Source organism: Nerophis lumbriciformis, linkage group LG27 (assembly GCF_033978685.3).
Source record: "Nerophis lumbriciformis linkage group LG27, RoL_Nlum_v2.1, whole genome shotgun sequence".
Lineage (NCBI taxonomy): Eukaryota > Metazoa > Chordata > Actinopteri > Syngnathiformes > Syngnathidae > Nerophis > Nerophis lumbriciformis.
In genome coordinates this window covers 16,265,849-16,280,826 of record NC_084574.2, presented here as the reverse complement: position 1 = coordinate 16,280,826, position 14,978 = coordinate 16,265,849, and the positions used below count along the sequence as shown (strand labels likewise).

At 38.8% G+C, this 14,978-nt stretch overlaps 1 protein-coding gene across 3 annotated transcripts in view; it reads right to left on the bottom strand.

Annotated features, from left to right (window-relative positions):
* Nucleotides 1-14,633, bottom strand: part of micu3a (mitochondrial calcium uptake family, member 3a) — a 54,341-nt gene extending 39,708 nt beyond the window's left edge. For 2 of the 3 annotated variants that reach the window (XM_061922786.2, XM_061922787.2), the window contains exons 1-4: nucleotides 14,328-14,633; nucleotides 7,415-7,562; nucleotides 5,217-5,248; nucleotides 290-368 (exon numbers count right to left, since the gene is read on the bottom strand). In XM_061922786.2, coding sequence (XP_061778770.1) covers nucleotides 290-368; nucleotides 5,217-5,248; nucleotides 7,415-7,562; nucleotides 14,328-14,585 — 517 coding nt within the window. In that variant the 5' untranslated portion in view covers nucleotides 14,586-14,633. The remainder of the gene's footprint in view (nucleotides 1-289; nucleotides 369-5,216; nucleotides 5,249-7,414; nucleotides 7,563-14,327) is intronic. The other variant, XM_061922788.2, reaches the window with a different exon arrangement.
* Between the last annotated feature and the right edge of the window lie 345 nt (nucleotides 14,634-14,978).

Below are 14,978 nucleotides of genomic sequence, written 5' to 3'. Positions count from 1 at the left end.
GGATGGACAGCAGGCATCCAACATAGGATTATAGACACCTACTGTGACACACACAAACACACACTTTGGTAGGTAAGCCATGAAAGGAGTATAAATACATATGTGATCCTCATAGATCATACAGACCATGGGGAAAGAACAGAATATTGTAATCCATTAATATATTTAGAAAATTATTCAAAACCTATTAGTTATGTTGTTACAAATACATTATTTTGGGTGTTTTTGTACTACTAGGGTTAGGGTGCACACGCATCCATGCATGTGTGTGTGTTCACAGTATGTATACCTCGTTCTCTCAAGTTGCGGAACAATTTGGACGATCCTCTCCATACAGGGGGAGTGTCTGATAGGATTTTCTCCAGCTCCTGAAATAAATAAAAAGTCACGTATGTTGGCAAATATGTTCAATTCACCAAATTGCCATGCAGCTAATACATCATGCACTTGTGCTAAACATGGAATGCAACTTAAAACACATTTGTGTTTCACTGCATGCAGGTATCAGTGAGGAAGTACTAGTCTTTTTGTTTGGGATTTGGGGTGACTGTATGTATGTAACGAGGGTGGGAGGCACTATTTAAAAAAAAAATGTAAAGCACTTTGTGCTACATTTTATATGTATGGAAAGTGCGTTATACGTAAAGTTTAATTTGAGTTCTGCTTCGTGAACCAGAGTCTACTGTAGCTACTTTGGGCAAAGGTACACCCTGGACTAGACCTTGGCAAAATACGGCCCGCGGGCCACATGCAGCCCGTTATGATTTTCAATCCGGCCCGCCGGACGTTCTACATCATTTTTTTAGACCTTTAACATCAAAAATGTCGCCGCCATTATGATGTGCAGTGCTGTTTTTAAATGACTGTAAGTCTTGAACTATAGAAAATATTTTAATGGTTGAAATCTGCGCTTTTGTGTGTTATAGCGGTAATCTACGTCACGCCAGCTCAGACAAGGTACAAAGCAGAGTGGGCGGGGAATGTTTTTAGAGCAGCCAGCCCGAAACGCGTGTGTTAGAAACAGATACGGAAGCAGATTTTTACGTGATAATATATCATATTGTTGGTGTTTATTACACATAGCCTTCATATTTTACTGTTTTTAAATTGTTGTTGTGTTTTGCTTGATAAAAAGATATACACAACTATCGAGGAGCTGGTCTGAGAAGTAAAAGAGGAGCGATGTTCATTTGTTGTTAATAGTCAGTGTTTTATTGTTCATAGTTAATATTGTAAATCCCGCTTTCTTTATTTTCATGTACATTTTGGGTGTCCCATTCAGTAAAAAAACTGTAAAAGTCCATTCTGTTTTTTTGAGGTAGTCTGTGAAAACATTTTCAGACATTGTGACTTTTGGTATTAGTGTTCCTGAAAAAAAGGGACCCAGACACACATACCGTACAGCAGATTTTTACAGCTAAATGTGTACATATAATTTACACACACATACACATTGGCCCCCCAGACACGTTTTTCTCTCTCAATGTGGCCCCCAAGTCAAAATATTTGCCCAGCTCTGCCCTCGACTGTTCACCAGTCAATCACATGGCACACATACTGTAAAAAAAACAAAAAAAATGTTTTGTTTTTTTTCCGATGTTCTTTTTGTAAGGATTATTTTTTGGATTATAAAACATTAAAAAAAACTATTATTGATATCATTATTATTGCTACTGTTGCTTTTGAAAATGTTTTTCTTGTATTTGTCTGTCTTCCCAATTGCTTTGCAAAATTCTATCTCAGATGTTGTAAATCTAGTATTGGGCTGGAGTTGGGGTTGCTCTAGTTTCTGATGTTAGATTGATTATCATTCGTTATTAAAAAAACATGTAAAACTGTATTTTTAAAATTGTAATTATACATTTCTAAAAATACGTTTTTAGGCCAACACTACGCATATAAGTTCTATGACAGCAAAAAGAGCTTTTGTGATCTGTAATGGGTTCTGAAAATGTTTTATCATAATTTATATACCAAATAATGCATTTTGAGAACCGTGTTGAATCGAGAATTGGAATTAAATTGAATTGTGAGGTGCCCAGAGACCTAGACCGATATTTTCGATAAGTCAATTCATTGAACAATAAATGAAAATGAACCTGATAACTTTGTCAGCCTTGATAATTGCCATTTGCCTCCGTGTTACGGGCTGCAAGAGCAGTCATTCTTTGCATCGGCATGTGTACTACATGCACATCAACTGTAATAATGATAAACGTTGTAAAACTCTTGACGGTTAGTATTACTGTATTAAATAAAATAATGACCGAAAAACTTTGATTGATAACCACACTTTCATAAAATAATAGGCTGACTAGCGTTAGTTTGCAAGCTAGCTTAAATACAAACATTAAAACAAGAGACATTAACACCTTTCCCCATTAAGAAATGTCATATATCCCAATCCAAAATTGTATAAACACATTAGTCTCCATACAACTAAGTATTCACATTGAACAAAAAGGTCATTGCACAAAGTGATTCATCTATACTCGACAGTTTTGAGTTGAAACAGTAAACTCGCGTGGAGTAACTTAAACCAGAAGTGAAACGAAGTGATTACCCAATTTGATTTTATTTTAAAAAAAAAAACTAAAATGAAAGAAGATAAACATATTTAAAAACAATAAATAAAAATAATATGGCTCTTATGAAGCAAAAACAATATTTGATGTTTTCTCTGCCAGAAAAGTACATTGTGTGTTTATTTATTTTAGTTATTAAAAAAATACAACTTGGTTAAAAGATTTTAGTGTGTCTGTAAGTACTTTTTGAGCACATTCAACAGTACCGCAATAATAATGATAACGTGACAGAATATATTTTATTTTATATTATTTATTTGTTTCATTTAATTTGGATATTTAAAAGTTTACAATTACAATATTAAAATATATGAGAAATACAAGTTTCTTGCATTTGAAAGGGTATACTTGCATTATAATTATGTATTACCGATACATCAGTGCTTAATTTGGTCTTAAAATAATGTTGACAATGATATTGTTTATTGGCAATAATTTGTAGATCAATATATCGTCCAGCAAAATTTGTTATTGGTCCAGGTCTAGGTGCCCAAAAGATTCCCACTTTTATTCAGACCTATGGACAATTCAAAACAGGGGTCCTAAACTCAATTTACCTGGGGATCGGTGAAGGTAGAATCAGGGTGAAACTGGATATTCACTTCAGAATAATGTTTTAACCACATGACTGAATTTGTTAACTACATCTTCCAGTAGCTATAGTAATCCTGAGTTATATGGTAGGTCTTAAATTTATTGTAAATGTAAAATTGAAAGTAAAAACTTCATTTTGACACTGTTTAGTTCCCCGAGAGATGGTCAGAGACACTTAAGCTTGCTTTAAAAATGTTGCTATTTGTGTTGCCCAGTGTGGGATCGTTATGCTGTAATTTTTGTGTTTGCACCGTTATTGTAGTTAGTGTTCTTTCTAGAAAGATACAAGATTGCAATAATATATTTTCCTATTCAACAACCAGGGTGTGGTGGCCGCAATTACAATAAATTACGAAGTTAAGTAGAAGGCCACAAAATATGAGCCTGCACGCCGCAAATTTAAGACTCCAACTCTATGTGCTATTTGGGGTATTAATTAGTTAATATTAAAAAACTAAGTGGGAATATCCTCTGTTCTTAACTGGTTCAAGCCCTATCTCAAACACAGGACATACTTTGTTGAAATTGCTGTGTCTCTGAGCAAATGACTATGACCTGTGGGGTTCCTCAAGGCTCGATTCTTGGACCCCTTTTGTATAACTTGTACATGCTGCAAAACCGGTCAGCTAATATGCAGCTTCAGTGTGTCCTATCACAACTATGCAGATGACACTCAGATCGTGTCAATGGCAGCAACTGAACGTCGGCTTGTTTATTCACTTTGTCATTTCATCGAACATATCAGGGTGTGGATGCAAAAAAAATGATTCAACTCAACTCAGATAAAACTGAAATCATTGTCTTTGGCCCACACAAACACAGATAAACTATTACGTATTACTCACCTTGAGATCCTCTCCCTGAAACTTAATAATCAAGTTAGGAATCTACGGGTAATAATGGACTCAGACTTGAACTTTAACAGCCTCATTAAGTCAATAACATCAGTAGCCTTTACCACCTAAAACTTTGCAAAAATCAGAGGTATAATGTCTAAATCAGACTTAGAAAGACTAATCTATGCCTTTGTCTCCAGCAGGTTAGACTACTGTAATGGCCTTCTCACTGGGCTCTCTAAACAAGCTTTAAAGCAGCTACAGTACGTCCAGAATGCTGCTGCTCGAGTCCTGACTAGAACCAGGAAATACGGCCACATTAGTCCAGTGTTTAGGTCACTGCACTGGCTTCCTGTTGCTCAGAGAATAGACTTTAAAACAGCTCTCCTTGTGTACAAGTCTTTTCATGGCCAAGATATACGTACATCTCTTAACATTAGAGCCACATAAACCCTCTCAAGCTCTGAGAACGTCAGGGAGTTGTGTCCTGTTCGTGCCCAGAGTCTGGACCAAACATGTTGAAACTGCATTTCCGTTTTATGCTCCTACAATCTGGAATAGTCTTCCTGAAGATGTGAGACGGGCTTCAATGCTGGCAATGTTCAAATCTAAGCTGAAAACACTTTAATTTAATTGTGCATATGACAACTGAAAGTATTTTATCTACAGTATTTGATTGATTTTAATTAATTAAGATTGTTTTAAGATGATTGTATTTTCTGATTTGAATTTGAATTATGGCATCATGGAATTAATGACATCTTAAAGCAATTGAGGCCAAGTCAAGCGCACAACTTAGCTACATCCAAAAGAAGTGCTGCAGCCTCAATTAGGATGTGGACTAAAAATTAATATGACGTTATGACGTTGGGAAGTTCCTGTACATTCATACAAACTCCTGCTATTGCACACCACATTCATGTGGAATTAGTTTTGCTCAGTTTAACACAGGAATCTTCCATTCTTATTAAATTATATGTCAAAAATAAATTATTCCAAAATAATCAAGTTTGGTCCAAAGTCAATCTTTGCAGAATAAACCTCTTTATGAACCTTATTAGAAAATGTAATCACTTCATATACTTTAAAGGGGAGTAATAAGGAAAAGCGCACGCAAAATGGTGATTTGTAGAATTTCCTGAGAAGGATGCTTACAGCAAGAAGGTGGAATGGAAAGAACATTTTAGAGAGAGTCTCCCACCTGTTTGGTCAGGGACCTCCAGGGCTTCTTGCCTGCAAGGGAACCAGACAAAGGTGAAGAGAAAACGAAGGGAAATAAGAGAAGAGCATTTGGGTGGGCTCTGTCAGATAGCATCTGTATTATCTAGAAAAGGGTCTTACTGTGCCCAGTACAGTCACAACAGAGACGCACACAGACATTCACTGTATATACAACTGTGATCATCACAGGCCTATCTAAAGTGCCCTGTGCTTGTCTTTGTAGTACACGGAACGTCCCAGTAAAAGCACAAACTACTTTTGTTCTGTTTTATACAACAAAGTTCATCTTAAATTCAACTTCAAAGGGGGCATTAGAGGATGTCGGCTGCTGAGAGGGTACAGTATGTGTGGTGGTATCATGTGTCACGGAGTCAGTGCAGATACAAACACTCATACAGGTGCATGATTTGCACGCAACACATGCCCACTTAAAAACCCCAATAACAAAATGTGTAGTAGGCAAAAAACTTGATGATCCAGGGAGATTACAGCCCACTTGCCTAAGTTTGAATATACACGACATTGGATAAAAAGAAGAAGTGTAAATGCTAGCTAATGGAATGTATACAAGTGCTGTGTGTGATGTGTCTGTGTCAGTGTGGGTGTGCGTGTCTGACTGCCATTAACCTTAGACTAAACAAATGCCGGGCCATCTGCTTTGAGGTTGGCCACGACAGATCCGTTTCTATTGGCGGTAGTTTGACAGAGATAGCAAAACCCAACCTTTTCAATATTCATTATCAAAAACTTAATTGTAGCCTTACATCTTGTTTACATCTGACAATTAAAGTATAATATATCAAATTAAGCTGGTATAAACAATTTCATTAATAATTTACAGAAAGGGGTCTACTGAAAGGCATTAAGGGGAAAAAATAGATATATACAGTACAGGCCAAAAGTTGCGACACACCTTCTCATTCAATGCGTTTTCTTTATTTTGTAAATTGTCACTGAAGGCATCAAAACTATGAATGAACACATGTGGAGTTATGTACTTAACAAAAAAAGGTGAAATAACTGAAAACATGTTTAATAGAAACTACAATTTAAAACATGTTTTCAGTAATTTCACCTTTTTTTGTTAAGTACACGTGTTCATTCCTAGTTTTGATGCCTTCAATGACTAAAATGTAAATAGTCATGAAAATAAAGAAAACGAGAAGGTGTGTCCAACCTTTTGGCCTGTACTGTATATATATTTGGTATTGTTTGTATTTCCATAAAATCTAAACAGTTTATTTTATAGTGGCACATTTACTAAGCTGCAAAGTACAATACTTTTTAGAACAATAATATTTGTCTGTGTTCTTGTCACTTTCCATTAATTTATAAGGATAATTTGAACAATATACAATAGTACAATTACATGTGTTATCATGAATATTAATTTATTAATTTTTATGTATATGGAAGCTAAAGGGTGAGTGGGAACCCATCTCAGTTGACTTTGTGCAAGAGGTGGGGTACACCCTGGACTGGTCACCAGTCAATCACAGACTTTTAAACCACATGTTCCACCGTGCTGTTGAATATACAGTGAATACATTCATAATATAAAACAAATGTGTCAATAAGAATTGATGCAAAAACTGATTACTTAACACATTTATCCCTGACATTATACATAAACATGAACAATGTGTATAAGGTAGGTGATAGATGTACGTATGTATATACCAAGGCTGTGAATCTTTGGCCAATTCGATTCGATTCTTGGGGGTAATGATTCGATTTAGACTCGATTCTCGATTCAAAATCAATACTTTTTTAATAACTTTGGATTCCTGTTGTATGGTTAACCACATTCATTCAAACAATAGATAAACAGCTCTGATAATATTTCTGTATTACTTAAAAGAAAACTGTTTTTTAAAATAAAATCATACCCAAACATTTAATCAAGTCAAATACAAATAAGGCAACAAGAGAAATAGCCAACATTACTCTTTTCTAAATTAAATCTGTACAGCAGATATGGGCATCTACATCAACACTATTATTTGCCTGAGTGGCTGGACAGGACAGATTAAAAAAATAACAATAAAAATCTATTTAAAAAAAAAATGGATTAATGATGTTTTTAATCGATTAAGAATCGTTACAAATAAGAATTGCGATTAATTCGAAAATCTTTTTTTTTTTTTTTACACCACTAGTATTTATTAGTATACGTACTTCTTGGCTCACTCATCGTGACAGACTCAATGAAATTCTGAGGAGTCATGTACAGCTGCCCTTCATATTCCACAGAGCTGAACAACCGGAAGCGGTGTTCGTGGGACGACATGTGCACATCTCCATCCTCAAAGTCCATAGAATGTGCCTGTAAAATAAAAGACAAATGTTTGAAACTGACAATGCATTAATGTACATCCTAAATAGATATGCAGATAATGAAAATGTATACAACGGGACAGGAAATAATGTAATAATTATTGCATTGCCATTTTTCATTATAGCAGCATGAGCTTGTCAATGGGCACATTTTAGCAGAACTTTTGCCTCTCAGTTTTGTGTCACAACTTCATCACTGGGATTTACAAATATAAAAAAGAAACAAGTGCAGCATCACCAGCTGTTTTAAACACAGCATTGATTGTATTTGTTTTTAATTAAGAAACAATAGCCTTTTATACACATTGCAAACCTCAACAGCAGTACAGAACACGTCTCCCTTTAGCTGGATGTCTACAATGAGGATATTTTTGGCACAAAAAAAAAAAATATATGTACATAGTCAGGCCCTCCAGTACAATATAATAACACTTAGTGCAAGGACACACACATTATTTCACTTTCAATATGATTAGAATCTCAGAGCAGCCAGCCCATCATCTTGATTAGCTGCAGTGGTGGAAGCTGCTCCACCACCAACTGCGCTGCATGAAGCTATGCAATTAGCAGAGAGCTTTCCAAATTTAAACCTGCCTGGCCACAGGGCTCATGCAAGAAAGGCTTCTGCACAGCTCAGCTAACATGCTAATCAGCAAACCGATCCATTCATAAAGCTTTGATCCTGCCTTCATGGAGGGAGCATTTTAAGGAATGGTATTCTGCTTTTTTGCCAAGAGAATACAGAACAATCATGCTTTTGGCTCTCACTAATTAGGTTTTGTAAAGGCAGTTTGGTTCATATGCTATGCTGAAAGAGATGCAAAACATAGAGGCTCTAAAAAAGGTTAGATATTTTGGGGGATTTAAACTGGTTTAGAGTGGCAAAGGTGTATAGTGTGTTCAAGTTAAAGAGCAGCAATATTCTGTTTGGTGGATTTATTAAGCTGTGGACTTTGAGTATTTACACGCAAAATCAACTTTCGGCAACAAACAAGATAATGGAAGAAAGGGGAACACACCAGAGAAAGTTATGTGTCAGTAGGGCGCTAAGAATTCTGCGTTAACGGATTTACAGAACAAATACTGTAAGGTTAAATATAAAATATCACAGAAAATGACATAATTGTGACTGAAATGCTGTCATAGTGAGGTAAAAGAACATATATATATAAGGAAATAATGTTACCCCTCATTCATTAATTACCGCTCATTCATCCTCGAAATACACACCTGCCTCTGTAATTGATAACTGCACTTGAATAAACTTACAGACTGACTGGCGCCAGCTTGCTATGTTAAATGCTAACATGAAAACAAAAGCCATAAATGTCTTTGTCCATTAAGAAATGACATGAAAAGGCAGAGGCAAGCACCACCAGTGATGAAGACTATACCAGTTTAAAGGGAACCTATTATGCAAAACTAAGTTTTCTTACTTATCGGTACCTGGTTTTGTGTATTGGGGTCTGCATAAGTCACGAAAATTCTAAATCATTGCGAAGATATTTATAAAATCATTTTGCCTTCCTCCAAACGAGCCGTTTGGAATTTGCCCAATTTGTGAGTTTTTTCCCCAAGTGTGATGTCAGCGGATATCTCCATATATGGTAAAGGTCTACCCGACAATGTAGTCAATACAATACCTTCTTTTTCTGTATCCTTTTGTGTCTATTTGAATAAACGTAATTTATTTGCTCAAAAATTGGTAACATTTTTATCTGGGGTGGCGTGGCTCGGTTGATAGAGTGGCCGTGCAAGCAACTTGAGGGTTCCAGGTTCGATTACCGCTTCCGCCAGCCTAGTCACAGCCGATGTGTCCTTGGGCAAGACACTTTACCCACCTACTCCCAGTGCCAACCACACTGGTTTAGATGTAGCTTAAAGATGTAAATAATAGGTTTCACTATGTAAAGCGCTTTGAGTCACTAGAGAAAAAAAGCGCTATATAAATATAATTCACTTCACATTTAAAGTCCAGTCAGGGTATATTTTGGAGTGAAATCTTGCAACGAGCACACCAGTCGGAGTCTCTCGACTCAACTTTGCATTGACGTAAGAATTAACCTGATCACTGACTAAATAATGTAACAACGAGCACACCTGTGAAGTGAAAACCACTTCAGGTGACTACCTCTTGAAGCTCACCGAGAGAATGCCGAGAGTGTGCAAAGCAGTAATCAGAGCAAAGGGTGGCTATTTTGAAGACTAGAATATAAAACATGTTTTCAGTTATTTCACCTTTTTTTGTTATGTACATGTTATGGTTACAGAGGGGAGATGACGGCTCAGACACCAGGGGGCAGTATAGCTTTATGTATTTATTATATATATATAGACCATATATATAATAATAATGATCAAACAACGCTAAATATACTAACTAAGGAAATTAAGTGTGACAAAATCCAAGAGTGTGTATGGTGTACGGCTATGTGTTGTAGATTAGCTGTTGAGTGTTACCGTAAATGTTGTACGAGATACGAGGAAGTCCAGGGGAGAGAGAAGTCTACAGGTCAGAATCCAAAGCCAGGGAAGTCAAGGATCGAGGGAGGCAGTCAGAGTCCAGAGGGAGATCCTGGGAAAAGTGAGACGCACAGCTCACTTTCCAGGCGACGGAGGGTATGTACGCCAACAGAAGACTATACTCCGGCGCCGCATGGCAGGTTGTGCGAGCTTATGAAGGCAGCTCATTCATCCCAGGCAGGTGCACTGATTACAGATCTCCTGCAGCTGTGCGGAGGTGCGCCCGCAGCAGAGAGGAAACGCCCGTGGGCGTGGCCCGCGGTGCTCTCACTGGAGCACACAGACGGATGAGCGGCGTTGGCAGGAGTCAGAGCCGTAACAGTACATAACTTCCCATGTGTTCATTCATAGTGTTGATGCCTTCAGTGACAATCTACAATGTAAATAGTCATGAAAGAAAAAAACGCATTAAATGAGAAGCTTCATTTCGTAGGCCGAAACTCAAGAACTCTACTGAGCTGAGCAAATACATATGGACTCTTAAAGACAATACAATTGATCACGCCATTACATGGCAAATTGTCGCATCTAGCTCACCATAAAACATTGCAGCTAAAAGATGTAACCTGTGCCTGAAATTATTATTTTTTTATTATATACCACCCCAGCATGTCCACTTTAAACAAATGTAACGAACTGGTCTCATCACAAGGCACTACTGTGTAACAATGGCCATACCCCCATGTAATGTACCTTATATACACTATATTGCCAAAAGTATTTGGCCACCCATCCAAATGATCAGAATAAGGTGTCCTAATCACTTGGCCTGGCCACAGGTGTGTAAAATCAAGCACTTAGGCATGGAGACTGTTTCTACAAACATTTGTGAAAGAATGGGCTGCTCTCAGGAGTTCAGTGATTTCCAGTGTGGAACTGTCATAAAATGCCACCTGTGCAACAAAACCAGTCGTGAAATTTCCTCGCTCCTAAATATTCCAACGTCAACTGTCGGCTTTATTATAAGAAAATGGAAGAGTTTGGGAACAACAGCAACTCAGCCACAAAGTGGTAGGCCACGTAAACTGACAGACAGGGGTCAGTGGATGCTGAAGTGCATAGTGCAAAGAGGTCGCCGACTTTCTGCACAGTCAGTTGCTACAGAGCTCCAAACTTCATGTGACCTTCCAATTAGCCCACGTTCAGTACGCAGAGGGCTTCATGGAATGGGTCCAATGCAAAGCGTGGGATGCAGTGGTGTAAAGCACGTCGACCACTGGACTCTAGAGCAGTGGAGACGTGTACTCTGGAGTTATGAATCTCGCTTTTAAATCTGGCAATCTGATGGATGAGTCTAGGTTTGGAGGTTGCCAGGAGAACGGTACATTTCGGACTGCATTGTGCCGAGTGTGAAATTTGGTGGAAGAGGAATTATGGTGTGGGGTTGTTTTTCACCCCTTAGTTCCAGTGAAAGGAACTTTGAATGCTCCAGGATACCAAAACATTCTGGACAATTCCATGCTCCCAACCTTGTGGGAACAGTTTGGAGCGGGTCCCTTCCTCTTCCAACATGACTGTGCACCAGTGCACAAAGCAAGCTCCATAAAGACATGGATGACAGAGTCTGGTGTGGATGAACTTGACTGGCCTGCACAGAGTCCTGACCTAAACCCGATAGAACACCTTTCGGCTGAATTAGAACGGAGACTGAGAGCCAGGCCTTCTTGACCAACATCAGTGTGTGTCCTCACCAATGCGCTTTTGGAAGAATGGTGGAAAATTCCTATAAACACACTCCGCAGCCTTGTGGACAGCCTTCCCAGAAGAGTTGAAGCTGTAATAGCTGCAAAAGGTGGACCGACATCATATTGAACCCTATGGGTTAGGAATGGGATGGCACTTCAAGTTCATATGTGAGTCAAGGCAGGTGGCCAAATACTTTTGGCAATATAGTGTATATGTCAGTGTTTTTCAACCTTTTTTGAGCCAAGGCACATTTTTTGTGTTGAAAAAAATCCAGAGGCACACCACCAGCAGAAATCATTAAAAAACCAAACTCAGTTGACAGTAAAAAGTTGTTGTCGCAATTGTTGGGTATGAATTCAAACCATAACCAACCATGCATCACTATAGCTCTTGTCTCAAAGTAGGTGTACTGTCACGACCTGTCACATCACGCGGTGACTAATTTTGAGTTTTTTTGCTGTTTTCCTGTGTGTAGTGTTTTAGTTCTTGTCTTGCGCTCCTATTTTGGTGGCTTTTTCTCTTTCTTCGGTATTTTCCTGTAGCAGTTTCATGTCTTCCTTTGAGCGATATTTCCCGCATCTACTTTGTTTTTATCCTTCTTCGTGGGGACATTGTCGATTGTCATGTCATGTTCGGATGGACATTGTGGACGCCGTCTTTGCTCCACAGTAAGTCTTTGCTGTCGTCCAGCATTCTGTTTTTGTTTACTTTGTAGCCAGTTCAGTTTTAGTTTTGTTCTGCATAGCCTTCCCTAAGCTTCAATGCCTTTTTCTTAGGGGCACTCACCTTTTGTTTATTTTTGGTTTAAGCATTAGATACCCTTTTACCTGCACGCTGCCTACGGCTGTTTCCAACATCTACAAAGCAATTAGCTACCTGCTGCCACCTACTGATATGGAAGAGTGTTACACGGTTACTCTGCCGAGCTCTAGACAGCACCAACACTCAACAACAACACATAATTTGCAGACTATAAGTACTGGTTTGCAAAAAATATTTTTTACCCAAAATAGGTGAAATTAGATCATCTCCCATGGCACACCAGACTGTATCTCACGGCACACTAGTGTGCCGCGGCACAGTGGTTGAAAAACACTGATATAGTGTATATGTCAGTGTTTTCAACCTTTTTTGAGCCAAGGCACATTTTTTGCGTTGAAAAAATCCGGAGGCACACCACCAGCAGAAATCATTAAAAAACCAAACTCAGTTGACAGTAAAAACTTGTTGATGCAATTGTTGGATATGAATTCAAACCATAACCAACCATGCATCACTATAGCTCTTGTCTCAAAGTAGGTGTACTGACACGACCTGTCACATCACGCTGTGACTTATTTGGAGTTTTTTTGCTGTTTTCCTGTGTGTAGTGTTTTAGTTCTTGTCTTGCGCTCCTATTTTGGTGGCTTTATCTCTTTCTTTGGTATTTTCCTGTAACAGTTTCATGACTTCCTTTGAGCGATATTTCCCGCATCTACTTTGTCTTTATCCTTCTCCGTGGGGACATTGTCGATTGTCATGTCATGTTCGGATGGACATTGTGGACGCCGTCTTTGCTCCACAGTAAGTCTTTGCTGTCGTCCAGCATTCTGTTTTTGTTTACTTTGTAGCCAGTTCAGTTTTAGTTTTGTTCTGCATAGCCTTCCCTAAGCTTCAATGCCTTTTTCTTAGGGGCACTCACCTTTTGTTTATTTTTGGTTTAAGCATTAGATACCCTTTTACCTGCACGCTGCCTCCGGCTGTTTCCGACATCCACAAAGCAATTAGCTACCTGCTGTCACCTACTGATATGGAAGAGTATTACACGGTTACTCTGCCGAGCTCTAGACAGCACCGACACTCAACAAACAACACATCATTTGCAGACTATAACTACAGGTTTGCAAAAAATATTTTTTAGCCAAAATAGGTGAAATTAGATCATCTCCCATGGCACACCAGACTGTATCTCACGGCACACTAGTGGTTGAAAAACACTGGTATGTGTAACAACCACAGACACTTCAATAAAATCCCCTGAAGAGCAGGGAAAACTGCGAAATAGGCTTGTAGGGATGAAATAGCCTCTGTGTTTTTTCCTGACCCAACGTGTGTGTATATATATATATATATATATATATATATATATATATATATATATATATATCTTATTGCAATGTTTTGTTGCAGATTGCAGTAGCTGCACAGAGCTGTGAGTCCTCATATTGTACTTTCAGCACCAGCCACGGCGGAGAGCGCCTGGCAGTGTGTGTGTGCTTGTGTGTGTGTGTGTGTGTGTGTGTGTGTGTGTGTACATCGCCGAGCTGCCAAATAGTGAGCAAACACAATCCACAAATAACACACTCCATATGTTTAACATAGTATCACAATAACGTATTATTACAGTAATAGATCAGTAACGTGATCAATTAGTTGGAATTAGTTGTTCCACGCAGGACGTACAAAACACACAAGGCCCTCGTTACTAACCAGTAAGAACACGTCATTAAGCAGTTGCTATGGGTGGCCATGTTACCCCCAACAAGAGTATGGTTCTGCCGCCTACCTTCTCCTTGGCTTCGACGGCGGGGATGGACGGCAGCACGCTGTGGATGCTGGGAGTCCCCATTCTCTTCCCGCCTCTGCGCTTCGTCACATCCTCGTATAAGTAAAGTGCCACGGCCCCTCCCGTCGCCAGGCATAGCCCGAAAGAGAGACACCTCCGTGCCCTGGAGCTGTTTAAACGAGCGGCGAATTCGCTTCTCGACACCGAGCAACGGTGAATCTGACCGGCCAGTGATGCCACTCTCCGGAAGGCGGCCATTGTTGCTGTTGTCGCTATGCTGCTGGGGTTGCAACTTTGAGGGCTGTTACGAGATCCCGCGTGCTTTCGATGCTATCGCGAGATGTGCTGTTTGCCTAGTGCAGGAGTCGGCAACCCAAAATGTTGAAAGAGCCATATTGGACCAAAAATACAAAAACAAATCTGTCTTGAGCCGCAAAAAATTAAAAGCCATATTACATACAGATAGTGTGTCATGAGATACAAATTGAATTAAGATGACTTAAAGGAAACTAAATGACCTCATATATACCTACAAACGAGGCATAATGATGCAATATGTACATATAGCTAGCCTAAATAGCATGTTAGCATCGATTAGCTTGCAGTCATGCAGTGACCAAATATGTCTGATTAGCACTCCACACAAGTCAA